The sequence below is a fragment of the Rhinolophus sinicus genome, linkage group LG15, assembly GCF_036562045.2.
Source record: "Rhinolophus sinicus isolate RSC01 linkage group LG15, ASM3656204v1, whole genome shotgun sequence".
NCBI lineage: Eukaryota > Metazoa > Chordata > Mammalia > Chiroptera > Rhinolophidae > Rhinolophus > Rhinolophus sinicus.
Genome location: NC_133764.1, coordinates 22,685,654 through 22,708,693, shown reverse-complemented (window position 1 = coordinate 22,708,693; position 23,040 = coordinate 22,685,654). Strand labels below are relative to the sequence as shown.

Here is a 23,040-nt window from a genome sequence, read left to right as displayed (position 1 = left end):
CCCTGCAGTATCCCTGGTCAAATCCCGGAAAAGGTAAGCCTGGTAGTTTCAGAGCCAACCAGGGCGAGAAGCGAGGCGTCGGGGTTCCTTCTTTACCCAGCCCCGGCCGGTGCCAGCCCTGCAGAGCGGACCCTCACCTTCGCCTCGTCTCCTCCCCGCACTGGGAGGGCGCGCTCGCTCCCGGCTCGGCCCCAGCAGCCAGTACCCCTGAGCCCGAAAGACAGGAGTTGGGAGGCCGGCCTCCATCCGCCCTCTTCGGCCTAAGCGCCGGGACGACCCTTCTCCCGTAGCCCAGTTCCAAAGCAAAAGGGGTTGGAGCGGGCGAAAACAGCCATAACTGCCAAACACCCCTCGCCGCTGCAGAGCGGGTCCCGGCCCAGCTCTTCACTCACCTGCCTCCCCCTGCGGCCCCCGCGCCAGCTCCCGCAGCTCCGCCGCCGCCAGCTCCGGTTCCCGGCCGCAGCGCCATCTTGCTCGGGACCTGCTGCCGCTGCCGGTGTCGCTGCCGCTGCCGCAGCCGCCACCTTACCAGCAGCTGTCAGCGGAAGAAGTTACTTCCGGGGCAAACAACAGACTCCACCCCTCCGCAGACAAGGCGACGGGGCGGGGCGGTGCGCCCTCGTCACGTGACACTGCCGCCGCAGGGGTCCTTCAGGTGCAATTCTAGTTCTGGGGCTGGTTGGCATGGCCTCCTGTTCCGCTCCAGGGGAACTGATTCATTTTCTAGCAAGGTCCTTTGGAGGGCCCCGCAGGCAGCCCAGCAAGGCATCGTCGCCCCTCCGTTGCAAAACCATCTTTGTTGGTGGATACAGTAGATTGAGTCCTGTTTTTTAAACTGGAGGGTGGATACAGGTGTGTCCTTTTGTTACTGTTCACACATAAAGAATAGATGAATAGCTTCACAACGCCGATTAATGATCAGCGCTATTTTTTCCCCTGGAACTCGGAAGCTTCCTTTTGGTACCCATCCCAAAGCTCAAGGTATTTAAAATTTATTTTGGTAGACCAGTAAACCCAACCCACTTATAAAAACCACCATGGTGGATAACTCTTGTGTTTGGTCCTGCCATCTAGTAATCCATTTTTCCCATGCAGGTATACCTTGGATATACTGCAGGTTCAGTTCCAGACCACCGCATTAAAGTGGGTCCTAATCTTCTTGCTGGTGGAGGGGTCTTGCCTCCAATTTGTAAAAAATGCAACATCTATGAAGCATAATAAACCAAGCTCAATAAAACAAGGTATGTCTGTACTTGCAAGCAGGGGAAAAACAGTGGTGTTTGAAAAGCTGTGATTACTCTGAGCCTATCTGGGCATATTTTCACTTGATTCTTTTCCTAATCAAACTACTGTCAGTAAGAAAATACAAGTCAAATGTAAACTCTTTCAAGTCCTCAAGTAGTTTGCTTACTAGTAAGTAATGGATTAATTATAATTAGCTTTATCTTTCACTCTTGCCACAGGGCCTTTACAGGGACATAATTTGTAACCATATTTGTTTATTGGGCACAAATCACTGGTCGGGAACTTTACTTTTTCAAATCCTCAGTGTCCCTAAGAATTAGTGTTGGCATTTTACAGATGAGAAAACCAAGGTTAAAAGAAGCTGTAATGTGATTAGGCCACACAGCTGCAAAGCAACAGGACCAGCATTCAAAACCAGGTGTTTTAACTTCCAAGTCCCTGCTCATTTCACTAGAGCCAGCTATTCAATTATCGTTGTGTCCTTTTCCATAATTTATTCCTCCCTTCTTTAGGTGAAACTGATTATTTGTGCAGCAGATAGTTTCAACTGATATAAAGATGTTAAAATTCAGTATTAATCCATTGACAAACCAAGTTGATTACAGGTTTATGTACTCACTTTCCTTTAAGGATGGGTGTTTATACGGGAAAATACTAAAAAGGAAATGAAAAGGAAATGAAGTCAAATGAAGGGAGTATATTAAGGATCATAAAATATGTGATGTTTCTGTCTGGATACTTTGTTCTCTTTTGCCTATTGATTCTTACATCTGTAAGACTCAGCTCAGTGTCAGCCTTCCATGATGGTTCCCGTCTGGATTAGATGCCCTCCTGTGATGCTTCAGCATGGTAGCCTTATGTCTTAACATAGCACTTGCCACACTATTTGTTCCTTTACTTTATCCTCACCACTACATAGTAAGGGCAGGGACTATGTTATCAAGCTTTGCATTCCTAACCAAATACAATGTTTGTTTAAGGAACATTTGTTGTGAATTTACAGCATGTTAGTGCTAGGTACTTCTAATCTTGAGACACAGTTGGTATTACCCCCAATTTCATAAATGAAAAAAAACAGAAGCTCTGAGAAATTAAAGAACTCATTCAAAGTTATACAGCTGTCAAATGGGTGGCAACAGTACACTTACCTTCAGAATATATGAGTCAAGGATCTGTGTAAGAGCAAAGAAAAATACCACATTTGTATTTTTTGCACCTTGTAGCAATAGGTCTCCATTTACATAAATTCTGAAGATGAACAATTTTTGTGCCATCTAAAATACTCAAATTGGGAGTCTACCTGTCCTGACTTTGGAGTAAAAGGCTGAGAATAAATAAATGTTTAATTCAAATGTTATAGTATTATAGTACCTAGTGTTGAGATTAATAACTAACATTCATGTCAGGTGTCATTCTAAGTAACATACATGAATGAAGTTGATTTGTTATTTCATTGTAGAGAAACTACCAACTGAGAAAAATCTGCTGGTAGCGAAGTCTCCATCACTGTATAATCATAATCCTTTACCTTTGGCAGAGACCTGCTTACTGAATGGATGGAAGGGCCATAAAGCCTCAGGAAAGATAAGCTGTAAGAGAATGGAGCCAGAGGTATATCAAGTAACAGGAACATTCTTCCTTATCAGGGTAAAACGTTTATCGGTTTTCATGCAAAGTCATCTTGAATGGAAAGAGACAGGAAAGAGTGCAGGTAAATGGAAAATGAAGAAAGGGAGGCTAACCATAATCTTATAGTTGCAACATTATGACAGGTAAGTTATGAGCTACCTTACCAATGAGCTATAAGGATATTAATAGACCAAGGAATTTAAAATCCTAGAGAACTTGAATAACCAGGCACAGAAGAGGCATCCTTTTATTGTGACTCATACTACAAAAGGCCTCAAGAAGTTAAGAAGTAATAAAATAAAGAGCAGTAGGTTTCTTCTTGGTAGATAGCTGAGGCTCTTCCTGGTCCATTCCAAAAAAAGGAGGGGTGGGGGTAGGAAGGGGCATTCAATCTCAAGGCTTTACTTTGAAATTTGGTTCCAGATGTTTCTCCACAGCATACATCACACCTTCCTTCACACTGGAAGGGAAAAATCCTTAAGAATCCACAACATTTGGATGTTTTTATTTTTAGCATAAGCTTTTGTTCTTCTATAAGAAGTATCTCTGGATTCAAACCACCAATGTCAATGAATGTTATTTTCATTGTGTAATCATTTAAAAGTCACCTACAAATTGAAATTTGATATAATGCACTTCAGCATGTTTATGATCATTTTCCACTGTTCCCATGTTCTTGTCATTCATTTCAAGTGTTTGGTACAGGTGATTTTAAGATGAAGTATTCCATGAAAATAACGTTCATGCTGGGATCATAAAATTACAGTCTTTTTTAAAAAAAATCTATTTTTAACTTTTGTCTTCAAGAGCTACTTTCTTCTTGCTGTTCTGACCAGTGACCTTTTTCCTGTGGCAAGGAAAGGAAGGAAAGTTCAATAAGAAATTCTAGATGTATGTACTTTCTAACAGTCTACTAGTTTAATAAACATTTACTGAAAACTACTGTATAATCAAATATCTGAGACACCAGGAACACAAAGACGCATTCATAAGGACTGCCCTTTAGAAAACCACAGTCACCTAAGGGAGACAAAGATCAACATACTGTACTACCCTACAACATGGTATAAAAGACATTCTGATCCTGACCTAATAGAGTTCACACTGATTAAGTGCCAATACTGTTATAAGTGCTTTATATGTATCACCTCAGATAATCTTCCTAACTTATGAAGATTCTATTATCCTCATTTTAAAGCTGAGGAAAATGAAGCAGAGTGGTTGGGCAACTTGCTGACACCACATACTGGTAATAAATGTTAGACATGAATCCCAACAGTCTGATTTTCGAGTTTGGTGAATAGTGAGCAGCCATCAATTAAGTGTTAACACAGCAAAGCAAACAGATTTTGAGAAAATAATCAATGTTTGCATACCACAGTACAGGAATGCAAAGTTCTCAGATGTATATTAACTCATTTAATCCTCAACCAACCTTGAGTGGCAGAATTAGTATTATTTTCAGGTTTATAGCTCAGTTGGGAAGCTGGACCTGAAAATCTGGATATAACAGTTATCAGCATAGAGGTATGAGCTCAGACTACAGGTGTGGATAGTATCATTAAAGGAACATCTACATTGGAAAGGTAAGCTGGAGTCAGATCAGTTCTTGTATGTATGCTATGTTAAGAAGCATGGCCTTTAAATGTGAAGAAAATCGAGAAAGCTTAGCAGGGGTCTAAAGTGACAAAATTTATACCAAGTGTCCACAAAGTCTTAGTGCAGCTTTAAGTTTTAATAACCTCAAAAGTATAAATGCTACAAACTGACAAAAATCAACATTTAAAGTGTGATTATTTAAAATATCGATGTTCTTATTAAAATTCAACATAGCCACCATCTTATGCTCTAGCTGATTTTCACTTTCATCCGCTGCTGCTCAATGCCTGAAAGAATTGCATTTGTAATCCCAGCTTTAAGACCATGCAAAGAAAGAGGTTCTAACGCATGTACAACAGTTCTGATATGGCCCACCAAAAGAAAAAATCTAATGAGAGAGATTAGGTGGTCAAGTAGAATGACCTTCTCTATCAATCCACTGGTTTAAGTGTTACCCAGAGATTGTTGACACAAAAAAATTAAAAAACATATTAAGAACTCACAAAAATTTAACTAAGGAGATAAAAGACCTGAACTCAGAAAACTTAAGACACTGAAGAAAGCAACTGAAGAGGATACAAATAAATGGAAGCATATATTGTGCTCATGGACAGGAAGCATTAACATCATAAAAAAGTCCATACTAACCAAAGCAATCTATAGATTCAATGCAATCCCTATCAAAATACCAATGGCATTTTTCACAGAACTAGAATAAATAATCTTTAATTTTATATGGAACCACAAAAGACCCCGAACAGCCACAACAATCTTGAGAAAGAACGAAGTTGAAGGTATCACACTACCTGATGATCAAATTAAACTACAAGACTATAGTAATGAAAACAGCATGGTACAGGCATAAAAACAGACACACATATCAATGGAACAGAATAGAGAGCCCAGAAATAAACCCATGCCTACATGGTCATTTAATCTATGACAAAGGAGACAAGAATACTCAGTAAATGGTGTTGGGAAAACTGGACAGATACATGCAAAAAAAAATGAAACTGGATCACCTTCTTATACCGTATATAAGAATAAATTCAAAATGGATTAAAGACTTAAATGTAAGACCCAAAACCATAAAACTTCTAGAAGAAAACAAGCAGTAAACCCTCTGACACTGCTCTTAGTAATATTTTTTCTGCTATTTCTCCTTAGGCAAGGGAAACAAAAGAAAAAATAAACAAATGGGACTACATCAAACTAAAAAGTTTTTGCACAGCAAAGGAAACTACCAACGAAATGAAAAGACAATCTACTGAATGGGAGAAGATACTCGCCAATGATACATCTAATAAGGGATTAATATCCAAAATTTATAAAGACACCAAAAAACAATACAATTAAAAAATTGGCAGAAGAGGGGCCGGCCCGGTGGCTCAGGTTAAAGCTCCATGCTCCTAACTCCGAAGGCTGCCGGTTCGATTCCCACATGGGTCAGTGGGCTCTCAACCACAAGGTTGCCAGTTCGATTCCTCAAGTCCCGCAAGGGATGGTGGGCAGCGCCCCCTGCAACTAAAATTGAACACGGCACCTTGAGCTGAGCTGCCACTGAGCTCCCAGATGGCTCAGTTGGTTGGAGCATGTCCTCTCAACCACAAGGTTGCCAGTTCGACTCCGGCAAGGGATGGTGGGCTGTGCCCCCTGCAACTAGCAACAGCAACTGGACCTGGAGCTGAGCTGTTCCCTCCACAACTAAGACTGAAAGGACAACAACTTGACTTGGAAAAAAGTCCTGGAAGTACACACTGTTCCCCAATAAAGTCCTGTTCCCCTTCCCCAATAAAATCTTAAAAAAAAAAAAAATTGGCAGAAGACTTGAATAGACATTTCTCCAAAGAGGCCATACAGATGGCCAACAGACATGTGAAAAGATGCTCAACGTCACTAATCATCAGAGAAATGGAAATAAAAACTACAATGAGATTATCACCTCACATCTATCAGAATGGCTATCATCAATAAACCAACAAACAACATGTGATGGAAAGGGTGCAGAGAAAAGGGAACCTTAATGCACTGTTGGTGGGAATGAAAATTGGTGCAGCAACTATGGAAAAGTTTGGAGGTTCCTCAAGAAATTAAAAATAGAACTACCTTATGACCCAATAATTCCACATCGGGGTATTTATCCAAGGAAATCCAAAACATTAATTTGAAAAAGTATATGCACTCCTATGTTCACTGCAGCACTATTTACAATAGCCAAGAAATGGAAGCAACCTGAGTGCCCATCAATAGATGACTGGATAAAGAAGATGTAGTACATGTATATAATGGAATATTATTACTCAGCCATAAAAAGGAATGAAATCTTACCATTTGCGACAACATGGATATAATGCTAAGTGAAATAAGTCAGACAGAGAAAGACAAATACCATATGACCTCACTTGTATGTGGACTCTAAAGAACAAAACAAACAAAACAAAATAGAAACAGAGTCATAGATACAGAATATACCAATTGATGATTGCCAGAGGGGAGGTGGGTTGTGGGACTGGGTAAAAAAAGGTGAAGGGATTAAGAAATACAAATTGGTAGTTACAAAATAATCACAGGAGATGTAAAGCACAACATAGAGAATATAGTCAATAATATTGCAACAACCATGTGTAGTGAGTGCCAGATGGGTACTAGACTAATTGGGGATCACTTCATAAATTATATAAATGTCTAAACACTACATTACACTTGAAACTAATATAATATTGAATGTCAACTCTACGTGAAAAACATAATTTAAAAAATTTCACTAAACTAAGTACAAATGAAATGAAAAGGATTACTCTTTCAAATGTTATTTTTGTAAGTTGTAGCATTTATTTTTCCCAAGTTATTAAAGGTTAAAACTGCATTAAAATTTTGGGACACTCTGCACGCTGTGCTTGAACTGAACATTATTTCCCATAGTCAGTACAAAATATTAGGTAAGACTTGTTCCACTTAGAAAGAAGGAAAATGCATTCCAGTTGTCATGCCTTTGTTCACCTTGTTCCTCTATATGCCTAGATTTTACTTATCATTAAGATTGTTCTACCTCCTTAAAACTTTCTGTGACTATACCAATGCATGATTTTTCCCTTCTCTAAACGTGTTTAATTTAAAAATTATTCTCTAATTTTTTCCTTGTATACTAATCTCCTTCCCTAACTTCAAAGACATGGGTCTCATTTTATAGTTATCAGTATAACCTACTACCATCAAGTACCTAATAGGACAAAAGGTACTCAGAAAATGCCTACATTTCATATATATTATATATTAAATGGTACTGGTAGAATCTGAAGAGTGTGATTTTCCATAAATAGTAGAAAGAGTTGTACTATTCAAAATATATTAGCCTACCCCTATCAAAACATGTAGCTTCCTAGCAACACTGGACAAAAAAATTAGTCATATATATATATAGACACTAAAAAAATCTATACTTTAAAAATCTTCCTAAAACTCAACTAAACTACTACAAATTTAACCAAGTCGTACTTTTTTTGAGGTGTTACAATGTGCTTCTGCATAAGCCTAAGATTATACTGAAATCCTGCCCAGAATATGGAACTTCAAGGAAGACTCCATCAATTTGAGTCCTAACTATTGGCCTCAACAGTACTCATATGTGCTGATGCAGGCTGTGTGGAGATGGTGGGCAGGGCAATTCTAATTCATGGTGAATTGAAATCATATTTTCAGAGATGGAAAAAAACAGATCAGTAATATACAGATATAGAAAAATTCCAAGACTGAATTATCCAAGTTCCCAAATCACAGCCAACTTAAGATACATTACTTTAATTACATTCTATAATGGACTGTAGGCCTATTAATTCTACTTCTAACAACTTATTCTAAAGAAAAATATGCCTACCATAGCTATAGCTATGTAATGGAGTCACCATACACTTACCGTTTATCCTTCGCTTTTTCTAAGAAACATTTTGGAGTTGTACTAATGCTCTCCCTTTCCAATGGTTTCTTAATCATCTTTTTCTTTTGTTTGCTGAAAGTTACAAAGTAAGAAAGGAAAGAATTAAATTGAGTGTAACTTAATCTGAAAGAGCTAAAGGGAAAACTAGTTTCTATTCTTGGTTATAAAATTCATTTTTTTATCCACTAAGTGGTTTATGTTGAGTGTATCCACTTTTATATACAAGATTACCTAATAGCATCTAGAGAGGTAAACCAAAGGGATGATAAATTCAATCAATTTTTAATTTAAAAGACAGTGATTATGATTAAAATATGTCCTGTGTCAACCTTATATCCTGTGCCAACCAGCATTACAATTTGATTTTGGCCGATTAACTGCTTTTTATTAGTTCTGTGAAATAAAAATCTAAGCATATTTCACTCACACTGAAAAATTTTTTTAAAAATCTGAATACTTAAAATTTCAAGCATGAAAAAACTGGCAAGGAAAGGATATACATATTCACAAATATTTAAAAGGAAAATGTTTCTCCTAAAATGTTCTAACAGTAGTAGTATTGTTAAAACTATAATGTGTAAGGGCCGGCCCGGTGGATCAGGCGGTTAGAGCTCCATGCTCCTAACTCCGAAGGCTGCCGGTTCGATTCCCACATGGGCCAGTGGGCTCTCAACCACAAGGTTGCCAGTTCAATTCCTCGAGTCCCGCAAGGGATGGTGGGCTCTGCCCCCTGCAACTAAAATTGAACACGGCACCTTGAGCTGAGCTGCCGCTGAGCTCCCGGATGGCTCAGTTGGTAGGAGCGCGTCCTCTCAACCACAAGGTTGCCAGTTCAATTCCTCGAGTCCCGCAAGGGATGGTGGGCTCTGCCCCCTGCAACTAAAATTGAACACGGCACCTTGAGCTGAGCTGCCGCTGAGCTCCCGGATGGCTCAGTTGGTAGGAGCGCGTCCTCTCAACCACAAGGTTGCCGGTTTGACTCCCGCAAGGGATGGTGGGCTGTGCCCCCTGCAACTAGTAACGGCAGCTGGACCTGGAGCTGAACTGCGCCCTCCACAACTAAGACTGAAAGAACAACAACTTGAAGCTGAACAGAACCCTCCACAACTAAGATTGAAAGGACAACAATTTGACCATTGTTCCCCAATAAAGTCCTGTTCCCCTTCCCCAATAAAATCTTTAAAAAACAAAAAAAAAAACAAAAAAAACTATAATGTGTAAGAGTGTGAAAGCAAGAATGTATAGGCAAAGAGAGAAAGAGAGAAGCTCCAGGTAAATTCAAGATTGTACCTTAGAAGTTTTTGGAAACCTTTTATGTATTCTGGTACAGGACATCCGGCCTGCTGTATAACATTGGCAATGCTGAAAAATATAACCATTAATATAAATTTGTATCCTTTCAAACTGATGTTTATGAACTTAAAGCCTCTGCACAATACAAGAGGAACTAAAACTACACCAACAAGAAAGTAATCCAGTCAAGTGTTTCGATATACTATCATCACCAGACACAATCACACTGGATTACTGAGAGAACTATCTGCTGCACTAAAATCCATGAATTGATGAGTATTTTAGATAGCAGCTATTCCTTCTCAACACTTATCAAGCCCTAAAAAGCTACTAAGCTCAATCTTGGATGAGACTCCAATTGAAGCCAGAGTCAAGCTTAAATGTATCAAGACATAGTGCTTACTATGGGTTTGGCATTGTTTTAAGCTTTTCATGTATAGTAACTCATTCAATCCTTACAACAACCCTTTGTAGTAAATTCTATCATTACCCCCATTTCTCATATGGAAAAATGAGGTACATAGTTACACTGATACAGGGTTCATCAGATTCACACGCTTGGAGTTACCAAGGAGACTTTAGGTGAATCTAGGCTGTCAGAATATACTCCCCTACACATGCACATGTGAAAGTCAGCTCAAAGCAAACCAAGGTGGACAGAGCCAACGCTCAGAAGGCACAAGTCAAAATCTTTGTCAAAACTGATAAACAGATCAAAGTACAAACTGCCTTCAACCATAACTCAATTTCAATTGTTAGAAATGTGACGTTATCATTAGCCTAAATTTTCTGTAGGCAGCCAAAATGTAGGAAATTCAGCTTCTATATTAAAATCTATGATGATGGGCTAAATTAATACCCATGATTCTAAAAGTATTATCTATCATGTTTTCCAGGCTTCAAAGGTCTACAAGTGAATACTTGTACTACTAAAAGTTTAGAGTGTGCTACTAGAAGTTTTTCCCAGGACTATATATAAAACTCCACCTGCCCCTAAGAGTAATGGGAAGGATGCACCATGGTAAGAGGTAATTTTGACTGGACTGAAGAGACAGGGGTTAACTTAAACTATTTACCCATCCAAAAATCTTAGTATTACACTGTAAGTAATATCAACTGAGAGAATTCTGTTTCTCTGAAACTTAATGAATATTCCAAAATTCAAATAATGGAAGGAGAAAAACAAGTCTTTTTGATCCTTTTTCCTTTTCTCGTGGCTAAAATTTGGTTGACTAACACCATAACAGAATTTGGGACATGGCCGTTTTGTAATTATCTGTTAATTGTGTATACGTATAGGAATAATGAATCAACGAACCAACTCAATACTGTTAATTTTCCTAATTTACCTTCTTAATAATGGTTTATCATCTTCAGTGAAAAATGTAACAGCTTTTCCTTTATGCCCTGCTCTTCCAGTTCGACCTGAGAGAAATCAGACCATTAAAAAACTACTTTTTTGGGGGAAAGGGACCTTCGTGATTCACATATAAAAGTCACTGGATTTCCACAACATTAAAAAATGAACAGTTTGTAGGGAAGAGTAGAGGTGCTAAGAGATGGATAAGAGGGGAGGCAGGAGGCAACTCACCTATCCTGTGGATATATTCCACTGAGCTGGTTGGGAAGTCATAATTAATCACCAAGTTCACACCTTTAAAATCAATTCCTCTGGCTAGCAAAGCTGTACAAATAAGGACCCAGATTTTTCCTGCTCTGAAGCTGTGGACTGTATTATCTCTCTGGTTAATAGAACATATATTAAGTGTTTTAGTAATTTTTAGGAATGGAAAACAAGTACTTTATAAGTTTAATGCCAGTATTTTAAAATTGAGTTTTCTTTATCATTTCGAAAATATGCATTTGACTTTACCTGTTGCTGTGTTCTGTCTGCATGAATAACATCCACATTAATACCTTCATATATGAGCTCATGAAAAAGTTCTTTAGCCCTTTCAATGGACTGAACAAAAACAAGAACAGGTGGATTGAAACCCTAAAAGAAAGGCAAAAATCAGCACGCATAACCCATAATCAAGAATACAATTGCAGTATTTCATAATTTTAGTTCATAAAAGAATCCAATTCAATTTAATGTACTTTCATTGCTAAATTTCTTGGACTAGGGTTCTAAATCTGCCCGTCTTCTTCATTATCCATGGGTTCTTTCCACTCAACCTGAACTGTACTTTCCATCTTGCTCATTCCAATAATCTTGTCTAATTAACCCCCTTCACCTTTATACAGTGATTGATGCCCACTCCTTGAAACAATAATCTCTTGGCTTCTGTGCCTCAGGATTGTTTTGATTCTACTTAAAATGTAATAACTGTTTTTCAAATTTATTATCTATCCTAATCATGGGTATTCCCCAAAAGCTTAGTGCTTGGTTCTCAGTTCTCTTAATATCTTTATCTTATTAAATTAACTGTAATCTGTTACCAGCTACCAGCTCTAAGCAAATGATTTTGACATTTATATCATCCAACTCTGCCTCTCTCTAAACCAGCTTTCTGTATTTTCAACTGTCTATATAAGGTTTTAATCTTTTTATTTTGGTTCACACACGCTTTTCAGAATCTAATGAAAACTATGAAGCTGTCTAATAGGCAACCACACATTCACACAAAGTCTAACATCACTTCAGAGGGTTCACAAGTCTCCTCAAGCTCATACATGGCTAAAAATCCCTGGTGTGCAACCCCATGTGAGTATCTGTGAAAACCTTGTTTCCTATTGCCAAATAATATTTTTAAGAATATTTTAAAAACCATACAAGTACTATATTTGTATTAACTCATTAATACTAAAACAACTCTAAAAGATAGATATTATGCGCATTTTGTCCATGAGGAAACTGTGGAAGAGGTTAATTTGACTAAAGCTAGAATTCCGAGGCTAGAGCCCATGCTCTTAAATTTCTGTAGTCACCAGGTATTGGCAAACACCTTTCCCTTTCATCCTCCAACTCTTCTTAATGTTCCACCATGAATGATGGCTATCACCTTTATTTCCTCCTTATCTCTAACCAGCCTAATTTAATAGCCTCTTAATTGGTTTCCTTACTTTCAGTCTCTTTCCATTACAATCCGTCTTATATCCTGTTTAACTAATTTTCTTTAAAAATTAAGTAGCTACATTTTTAAAAATTAAAAAACATATTTTTGGCCAAATTCTTTAACAATGTTCAGTGGTTTCTCTCAACTTGACCCCAACTCTCCTGTCCAACCTGATCTTCTTTAATTCCCACCATAAACTCTCTGCCTTAGACAGGTAACTTCTTCATTAGTCTCCACATTGTGTTGACCTCCACCTCTGAGACTACTCCAGCTGTTCCTCCTGCTGTTCCTCCAGCCATCAATACTCTTCCTCCCCCCACCACCTCTTAAGCCCACAAATCCTTCAAGGCCCAGATTTAGTAGCATTTCTTCTGTAAGGCTTTTCCCAACCAATTCAACTCACCCTGATGGTGCCATTGTAACCGTATGAATGCTTAAGAAAAACACTCTATAGCCTTTTATGGCACTTTATCACAAACTTTCTTACACAAGTGTATTTATTTTAGCCCCTAAAAAAAGACTAAATTCCAGGGGGCAGGGCTTAGGATTTATATTTCTTTTAACATCCCAACCCTAACCCTCTAGTACTTAACTTTTTAACTTCTATTCAATATTTACTGAAGGGATACAAAGAGAAAACCCCAACCAGTGTCCCACTCATTCTACAACGCCCCAGTTCTATAAGACCAGCAAAAGGATGGGAGATGAAGGGGGCAGATACATATGCAGATGTGCAAAAAAGATGCTTTCAGGGCATCAGGTAGGGCTTTTCCTAGCCTACCCATGAGATGGAAATAGAAAACTAAGTACATTTTAACAGGTGAGCCTCTCCCCCTTGGGACAAGAGTTGGCCCAATGTACTTCTTAACAATTTATCGCTGGATTACTAAATATGATGCAGGGATTGTGCTCAGCCTCCTACCAGTAATATAAGGCTGTGTGACTTTCTCAAAATTCAAGAATGTTTTCTAAATATACCTTTTTAATAAGTTCTCTCATTGCTAGAAGTTTTCCAGTCTCAGACCCAACAAAGAGAAGCTCTTGTTCTACAGTCTCTACTGCAGAATTCCTGAGAAGAAAACATAGCTTAAAGTTTGCAAGAGCCAATTTTTGCTTCCTAACCATAAATTCTAAATAAATGAAAAAATTTACACACAATGCCAACAGAATGAACATTTCCATTATTGATGTAAGTACTTAATTATTTATATATTTTATCTTGAAGATAAATTTATTTTTAAAATGTTTTATTCTACCTACAAAATTCCTATCTCAAGGAAATGTGAAAAATGTAAACAATAAATTTCCCACAATTCTATCATTTTAGAATAAACTTTTGACATTTTGTTGTGTTCTAGTCATAAACTTTCATGTCTAATTATTTACTTAGAAAATCTTTCTAAAATTATTGGGTAAAACGAGAACATTTTTAAGGTTAGTATCACATATGGCTAATTTTTTTCTTGATGATTAGCAAGGGTTGATTTATAGACAGACAACTAGGGTTGAAGTATCTTAAGTATCTTATTAACACTCTATAAGCTGCTGTAATACATTACGCTACATCATAAGTATTTTTTCCATTCTGTTGTCTACCTTTATATTTATCATGAATTCATTCTATTTTCTTTTTATACACAGGAGTTAAGTTTAAAGCAGACAGGATATTCTTTACTCTTCCATTTGGCTTCTTTTTCACTTAACATGGTATTATTATGAGCATTTTCTCATGTAGCTACAGTCTTCATACTTATCATTTCATGGGTTGTATAATAATTTATCAAGTGGCAATATCATTTCCAAAAACTCTTTTCTACCATTGAGCATTCATTTAGCATAAAATGTTCCCCAAAATATTTTTTAAAAGGAATTATAAATCAAGTTACTCAGTAACATCAGCTTCCTCCTCTATGGTTCTACTTAGTTAAGCCATCAAAGAAACTAAATCCTCTGGGTGGCCACAGAACTCATGTCATACTTTGTGGATGGGGAAAATCAATGGAAAGCACAATAATGGGAATGCTAATATGACAATATGAAAATCTCCCTTTGGATTATTCTAAAATAGAAAATCCTTAATCAATTTTGACTTTAAAGAATATTATTTCAGTAAAACTCTCTCCATTATTAACCTTAGGCCAAAAAATCTATCTCTTTGAGTCTAAAAAAGTGACTTGTATTTAAAAAAATAATCAGTGGGATATTGCAGGAGAACACTTACCTTGCTCCAATGGATACAGTGATGACATTGTCCAGGTTAAGTTTGCACCACTGCTCGACGTCATATGCAAAAGTTGCACTGAACATTGCTCTTCTGACCTTGTGGGATGTGCAGGCCAGGAAGATGGAAGCCAGCTGGTCCCTGAACCCAGTTTTGCCATCTTCAAACAGTTTATCTGATTCATCTACTATCAGCCATTCAACACTAAGAAATAACAAAACAACTTGTAGGTATTGAACTGGAAGATCCAAGACACTTCACTAAACACTTCACAAAAAAGTCAAATCATATGCTGCTTCTCGGATCCGCATACCATACCACAAAAAGGTACAAAAAAATAAGCAGGAAAAAGGTAAAAATAAGATAAACATTAATTAATGTACCTATTCCATTAGCCTCAAAGATATGAGGTTCCATTAGCAACAACAGAGCTTCCCATAAACCTTATAAACTCCATCACAATTGCTGAAAGACATGAAACAGTCTAGGGGAATTCTGTACTAACAGTTCATCAGAATCTGTAACTTTCTTCCAAACCAGATAATTATTTTTCCATGAGTTTAACGAAAACCATTAGTCTTATAGCATCAACACGTACTGGAAGTTGACAGATAACAAGCTCCAAAGGGCAATAATACAAGCAATTGAGGACATAACATAATCAACTAAATGAAAAACACACACAAGATATTAAAATATTATCTGTACCTTGTTAAGTCTATTCCTGGAGGATCCTGTTTTAATAAATAGATTAGTCGATTTGGAGTAGTCACAAGAATATCTATAGGAAAAACAAATGATACAAATTGCACACACAGGAGTCATCCCTCTTGAACTAGAGAATTAAGCCTCCTGAATTTCAATTAATAACCTAAACTGGAGAGTACACTCACTACACCACCACAAATGTTCTTCCTTGTCAGTAAGCTAATACCTGTGTATTTTTAATCCATCATAGCACAAAGTAGTATAGCCCTATTCTATTATTATATTTTATTTGTTTTCTCAACTTCTAAGAGGCAAGAACACTAGTTTGATTTTCAAACTTTTCTTGCAGGAAAACCCCTTTTTAAATGAAATTTTATTCAGAAGCTCAAGATAAAAGACAGGTAATAGCAGATTATCTGTCTGATGTAAGGTTAGGGATGCAAGACAACTCTTTGTTGTAGGGAGTTGTCTTGTACATTGCAGGACATTTAACAGCATCCCTAGCTTCTACCCACTATAGATTAGTAGCATCCTTCCCCAATTGTGACAACTTATAATGTCTCCAGATACTGCCAAATGTCCCTGGGGTGGAGGATGAGGTGGGGTGGTAGGCAAAACTGCCCTTGGTTGAAAACCACTGGTATATATTTATAATAACTACTGGTTGGGAATGGGGAAGAGAGCTCTTTTAGTTTCTCTAAAAATCATACTAATTATATGCATGACTATACTTTAAGAACTCTTAGGTGGCAATTAGGATATTTGTAATTTCCAAATACCCTTCATGCTCTATATCTCAGGCATGAATCCCTCACCAAACTTCTTAGATGATTTTGGTCCAAATTTCTTGGCTGCAACTGCTGCTTTGTGGATCATGTGTATCCTGAATCCTGTTCCCTCAGATATTTTTACTAACTCTCGGTGAATCTAAAACAGAAAATGATAAAAACATTAGCTACTAAAATATTTTGATGAGACATATACTCTCTTTTACATCATTAACAAAACAAATCCTTTACAATTCATGACTATCTGAAATTAAACCTGTAATCATCCGTAGATTAACCTGGAGTTTCAGCATTTTAGAACATCAATGCCTAATAAGATTCCGTTGTTTCTTCAGGTCTAGTAAACCAGTTCCAAGATAAAAACCAAAATTCTTCCAATCTGTCACATATTATTTTTAGAATAAAGTACTATTGTAAAACTATTACATACTTGGTATGTATTTTATATTAAGCACATTGGGAGAGAGTGAAGCAGATCATTGTATAGCTGTACGTTCTCAAAAACTGAGATGAAGTCGCATTTTTCTAGGTGAGAAAAATAATTTGAGAGAGAGACTATATATTACAATAGCCTTTCAACTTCAAGGATCTTAGAGTATTCACCAAAGAAGTATAATGTTAAAATCATGTTTTAGAAAATAAAAGATTTGCCCACATGCAGTACCATACAGAGCAGCGTGCTCTGTACAGAATAGTGGACCATGATAAATGACACAGACCTTTTCGGAGACCTGTTTATTGCCCTCAAATATGAAAGATGACTGAGGCAAACACCAAATACGTCCTCTTCAGAAGCTGCAAGTCATACCTGGTTGGCAAGTTCTCGTGTTGGTGATATAATCAGGGCTCTAAAGCCTTTGTTTGTGGGCTGTTTCAGGTGCATTAATATGGGAATGCTAAAAGCCAAAGTCTTTCCAGATCCAGTAGGAGCAGAAGCCAGAAGTTCTCGACCCTAAAAACGGTATATAAAGTACAAGAAAAAAAATACACGTATTTTTCAGAGCCTGGTCAAAGAATTGTATCAGCCATAGAAATAACAAATAAAGTTACATATAGTAAATCCAATTATTCATGTTCCCATCATGCTTCTAATTTCTCCCATATTTGCTTTCCACCCCTGCCACCACTACTCCAATGGAGTTTCTGAGAACTGGCACTGAAGTCCATTTGAACTGGGTAAAGAATGTGGTAATTAAAAGCTAAAGGTAATTCACAGCCTCAATTATTTCCATTATTTCAATTTTCATTTCCCACTAAAATCTTTATCAAAGCAATATTACACAACCAACTTTTTGTCCTGATATCTGCACTGCGCAATCCTTAGGGAAGGTTTTAAAAGAATGCAAAAGAATGGCTGAAAGTAAGAAATAAAAAGTGGCGATAACCTGAGTGACACATTAATTTATAGGTGACAATTTTCAGAAAGGCAATGTGATTTTTAAAGCTTTAAGCTAAAGTCATGACAGAAATAATCTTAAATGAAAATTAAAAGCAAATGTACTATAAGTGCATCATTCAAATGTATTCTCATTTCAGTTTTCAAAGAAAATGAAAAGGACTAATATACCATGTTTCCCCGAAAATAAGACAAGACCTAGCCGGACAATCAGCTTTAATGTGTCTTTTGGAGCAAAAATTAATATAAGACCCAGTATTATATTATATTATATTAATTATATTAAATGATATTAGTTGGTCTTATAGTAAAATAAGACCGGGTCTTATATTAATTTTTGCTCCAAAAAACGCATTAGAGCTCATTGTCCGGCTAGGTCTTATTTTCGGGGAAACAGGGTAGATGAAAAGGTAACTCATATCCTACGGCTATCAGAACTGAAGGCCATCTTAGTTCCGTGGAGGGAAAAAGTCAGCTTTCCTCACTACAAAAAGAAATCGCAGAAAGATTTAATTTCCAAAAATCTAGGTTAATCCATACATCTATCAATAGGTGGATATACAAACTGTGGTACATTCATACAATAGAATACTACTCACTATTCTCAGTAACGAACTACTGATATACACAAAATGGATGAATCTCATTAACAATATGCACAGTGGAAGAAACGAGAAATAAAAGAATAAATAATGAATGATTCCACTTATATAACATTCTAGAAGAGGCAAATCTAATATACAAGAATAGAAATCAGAACAGTGGTTACCTCAGGGCAGGGATGGGGTGAGGACAGGATGGAAAGGGGTGATTTTCTAGGGTGATAGAAATGTTGTTACACATCTTCATTGGGATGTTTACATAGGGTACGCATTGTTAAAACTCACTGAACTGTGCACTTAAAATCTATGTATTTTATTACATATAAAGCATACTTCAATAATAAAAAGTACTGGTAAAAAAACAAAGTCAGGTTAGTATAAGAATTCTGCATTTCAGAAATAGTTCCTGGGAATTATAAACTAAATTCTGAATGAATAAATAGAATATAGTCCCTATTCTCAGATTTGCACTAGTTATATTTATTTTTTCCATTTATGTTCTAGTAAAATGGGAAAGATAAATATAACTAGTACAAATACACAGTAAAGTGTAAGCAATGCTGCAAGAAAAAAGACGCACTAAATACCATGGAGACTTGGGTGGTAGGGAAGTATTGGTAAAGGACAAAGATTATATCTAGTTGTAGTGATCAACACAAGTTTTATGGAGGCACAGACGTGGACCTTAAAAGCAAGGGAAGGATTTCAACAGTGGGAAATAAGGTAGAAAGGAAGATTTGAAAGACAGAGGGAAGAGAATGAGCAAACAGGGAGAAATGTTAGAGGCATTCTAGACCTTCAACTCACATGCAGCATAACTGGAATGGCTTGCATTTGGATTGGCGTAGGTATCTGGAAGCCTGAATCTAGAATGTTCTGAAGCAGTCGAGGATTGATTTTATATTCCTGTTCAAGTTGCTGAAATGTAGCAATTGGGTCAGGAAGATCAGTTCCTTGAACGTGAATTTTGTGTTTATTCCGGAAGAAGTTTATCTGAAAAGTCACCATGGTTATAGTCAAATACATTGTTGTCAGATGTTATACAGTAACATTAAGTTTCTAGGATAAGCTTTAGTAGTATATGAACCTTTTAGGTTAAACTCCAAGCCCCAAAAGATACAAATATTAGGTACAAATTTTATGCCCTTTCATAGAAGAGCTTCATAACGATGAAACCTATCTATCCATGCTTTCTTCATATTAATGTGTCAATGCCATAACGTATTATTCATATTAATGTGCTACTATCACAGTCATAACTTATAATCTCATATAAACTTCTAGAAGATAGATACTGAAGCCATCTATTTTCTTTACATAGCACTTAGCATACAAGTGCCAATTCTTTTTGATGATTTACCCTAAACTCTACTTATTAAAACTGAGTGCCAAAAGCAGAGTCAAGTAGTATGGATTTGTTTATTTTCCCATTCTCTGATCTAGAGACAGCCATATTCTGGATTCTGGGTTACTGAAGTGAGCTGAACAATACTCTCCATCATCAACACAGCAGGTGTGCAGCAGAGAGTTAAATGGTTTGTTTCTTCTCCCCCTTAAAACACGTTTCTTAAGAATTCTAATTGTCAAATCTCTGCCGGAGGAAATCCTTCTAAACCAGTGAGCTTAACACAGAGGAGAAAGGGGGCCAATTTTACGTTTATCAAAAGAGGGTAAGAAATTTTAAAAATTTAATTCTAAACGCAGTATCAGTCTTGAAACTTGAACAGGTCAAGAATTATATAGAATAATATCAATATAAATATATCAAGAATTATCTACAGTTTTATTTATTCACCTGTTCATTTCAGAATTTTAAACTTAAAAATTTTCAGCCATAGCACACTTACTTTGCTTTGTTTTCATTAAAGTAAAATTCAAACTAATGTAATCAATCTTCTATCTTAACAAAACCATATTCACTTTTACAAACAGAATAACCCAAGGACAGTGAAAAAGTCACTAGGTCAGAAAAGCAATTGGGGCTACAACCTTTTTCTAACCTTTTCTTTTCTGAGATGCTCCAACTTTCCTGAAGTTAGTTTATTTTCTCTTTTAACTTTTTTATCTTCAATTTTTGCTTCCACAGATGATATCCACTGTATAGTAGAACCTTCTTCTTCTGAAGTAATTTCTAAAATGTATTTTAAAAAATAGATTTTAAGTGCAACATTGTTGGGTGTAGCACACAGGCCATATCTTCACACTAAACAAAAGTAAAAGTACTAGCTGTTCCAACAGGATAAAAGAAAGTAATAGGAGGTATAAAATTTGGAAAGGATAGGCAAGTTCTATGTTGGTAAAAATCAGAGCTCTGAAGCTCATTCTCTTCCTTTTGTTAGTTATTTTAACTGTGTGATATGCAGATCACTGTATACTTGAAAACAACAAGAAAAGTGATTGAAAAACTACTTAAACAAAAAAATTTCAATGAGGCAGCTAGCTTTTCTATATGCAAACAACCACCTAGAAAATCCATATATGATGAAAGGTAGAACAAAGATAAAGATCTCCTCATAGCACAGAAAAAATGTCTGTAAGAAATAGGCAATGAGTAAGAATTCACAAAAGTTGAAATGTAAATATCCAGTAAAGAATATGAAAAGATAGTCAAATGTACCAGTTATCGAGAAAATATAAATGAAAAATAGTTTCACTCATTAGATTGGCAAAAAACTTAAGACCAACAGTACCCAGCCTTGACATAATGTGGGAAGTCATTGTGCAGTATCTGTTCAAAGAAAGTAGTGTGCAAACCTTTCACTCAGTGACTCCACTTTTGGGATGCTAATAACAGAAATGGCCCTGTACAAAAGGTTATGTGTACAAGTATCTTTATTGCAGCAATATTTGTAATGGCAAATACCTGGAAACAACCTGAATGCCATTAACTGAACAATGACTATATATTTATTGTCTGATTTATAATGATAAGCTTGTATTATTATTGTAATTGGAAAAAAATTAAATAAAGAGAAAAAAAATTAAGCACTAGCCTGAACTCATCTTCTTTCTCTTTTTCTTGATCTGCTCCCTCTTCGTTTCAGTTCGGCTCTCTTCTTTTTTCTCTTCATCTTGGAGCTCTTGATGAGTTCTTGATCCTCCACACTCACCTGGGACAGACTTCTTGTTTCCAAAAAAGTCCAGTCCCTGCAGTACCTCTGGTGAATCAAAGTCATATTTCCTTTTTCCTACCTAAAACCCAAAAAATTTTAAATGAGATCTAGGGACAGACTGGCATTGCTTTCATGCAAGCAGTACTGGCAATAAGGATGTGGGTCCAATGACTCCCCATCTTTTTTACCATTTCACCAAATATTTGTTGAGCTGACAAGTGTGTTTGGGCAAATGGAATCCAAGATGATACCTTTTCTGACCTTATAACAGTAACAATAATAAGCATAATGGCACCTAACACTTATATATGCTTATCAGCGTATCACTTACATGCTGTCAGACAGATTTCTAAGCATGCTTATAAAGATTAAATTACGTCATTCTTCAACAACCCTTCGAGGTAAATAGCAATATTACAAATGAGAAAATTGAGGCATTAGGAGTTAAGTAATTTGACCATGGTCTCAAAACTTGTAACTGGCAGACGCAGGATTAGAACCCAAATAATCTGGCTCGAGTTCAAACTCTTAACAACAACATGATACCGCCAGAGAAAGAAACACACGTGTCGTGCGCACACACACAAATGTCCGTAATCACAATACCAAGGGTGACATTCAAGATTTTCCATAATTAAGCCCTAACTTCTCCCGATTTATCACTCACTACTTCCCTATGTAAGACCCACCCCCCACCCCGCCTTTCCCTCTTTCCCCACATACTTCTAAATCGCTCTTCTCAATTTGTTACTTAACATGCCGTGGGGCTGCAGGAATGAAAAGCACCATCCATTAAAGTTATATGCATTGCAAGCCAAACCTGGGTAGACTATAGTGAAAGAATCTGTTCTCTCCATTTTGAGTTGTTTCTGTTTTCGAAATTCCTTTCTATCAGTTTCGGAGAAAAAGATGGTTTTGAAAGGATTACAATTGTCCTTTGAATGAACTAAGAAGCGGGGCAGAGGGGCAAGCGTCTCTGTGCCAGGCCGAAGTTAGTTTACCAAAGAATGGGAAAAGAGTTAATTCAGACCGGTTAGGTCTGCGGGTAATCTGCACGCCAAAGGGAAAACGCCCCACCGCCAGGCCACAGCGTCTCCAGGTGCCGGGCCCCCCAGAGGCTAGGTCATTCTCCGCGTCCCGTTACCCTGGCTACTGTCCCTGCGCAAAGTACCTGGAATCGGGCTGCGTCCGCCGAGAAGCGCCTCACGTCGAATTTAGCCCCCACGCCAAGCCGGCGAAAGAGATCGTGCGCATCCATCTTTACCCAGAAAGCTCTGCGGCCCCACAGCGCCTGCGCAGAGGATTTCTCCCAGAAAGTCTCGGGCTAGACTGTGGGCGGAAGTGGCTCTCCGGGGCGGGGTCTAGCGGCCGTAGGAAACTAGTCCCTCTTATTGTCTTGTAGTGATATATGTCACTCTGTATGTCATATCGCCTATCATTATTTGTCCTTTCA

At 37.2% G+C, this 23,040-nt stretch overlaps 2 protein-coding genes and 1 long non-coding RNA gene across 18 annotated transcripts in view; 1 reads left to right on the top strand and 2 right to left on the bottom strand.

Moving 5' to 3' along the window:
• Window positions 1–565, bottom strand: part of SYNRG (synergin gamma) — a 67,197-nt gene extending 66,632 nt beyond the window's left edge. For all 15 annotated transcript variants that reach the window (XM_019732530.2, XM_019732532.2, XM_019732533.2 and 12 more), the window contains exon 1: window positions 393–565. In XM_019732530.2, coding sequence (XP_019588089.2) covers window positions 393–469 — 77 coding nt within the window. In that variant the 5' untranslated portion in view covers window positions 470–565. The remainder of the gene's footprint in view (window positions 1–392) is intronic.
• A 52-nt stretch (window positions 566–617) lies between these two features.
• Window positions 618–7,679, top strand: LOC141568921 (uncharacterized). Of its 2 annotated transcripts, XR_012492248.1 has the most exons (4): window positions 687–981; window positions 1,096–1,241; window positions 2,783–3,017; window positions 5,641–7,679. It is a non-coding gene; the product is annotated as an uncharacterized LOC141568921 (long non-coding RNA). The 2 variants fall into 2 exon arrangements; XR_012492247.1 differs by lacking the exon at window positions 2,783–3,017 and having other exon boundaries at window positions 618–981.
• On the bottom strand, window positions 3,104–22,879 carry DDX52 (DExD-box helicase 52). The gene is made up of 15 exons (XM_019732622.2): window positions 22,759–22,879; window positions 21,468–21,666; window positions 20,475–20,605; window positions 19,282–19,467; window positions 17,285–17,428; window positions 16,504–16,615; window positions 15,689–15,761; window positions 14,981–15,184; window positions 13,738–13,828; window positions 11,574–11,696; window positions 11,292–11,442; window positions 11,050–11,125; window positions 9,698–9,769; window positions 8,387–8,479; window positions 3,104–3,721 (listed from the first exon to the last, which is right to left on the bottom strand). The coding sequence occupies exons 1-15, from the start codon at window positions 22,843–22,845 to the stop codon at window positions 3,664–3,666; spliced, it is 1,800 nt and encodes a 599-aa protein (XP_019588181.2). The 5' UTR covers window positions 22,846–22,879; the 3' UTR covers window positions 3,104–3,663.
• Between the last annotated feature and the right edge of the window lie 161 nt (window positions 22,880–23,040).

Bases quoted from the DNA above. Each gene is read 5' to 3' on its own strand.
- DDX52 (XM_019732622.2), bottom strand. From the start codon at position 22,845: ATGGATGCGCACGATCTCTTTCGCCGGCTTGGCGTGGGGGCTAAATTC. The intron at 11,697-13,737 runs GTATATTTAGAA...CCTTTCTTTTAG, and splicing joins TGAGAGAACTTATTAAAAAG to GGTTTCAATCCACCTGTTCT. The intron at 11,126-11,291 runs GTGAGTTGCCTC...GATTTCTCTCAG, and splicing joins GGAATATATCCACAGGATAG to GTCGAACTGGAAGAGCAGGG.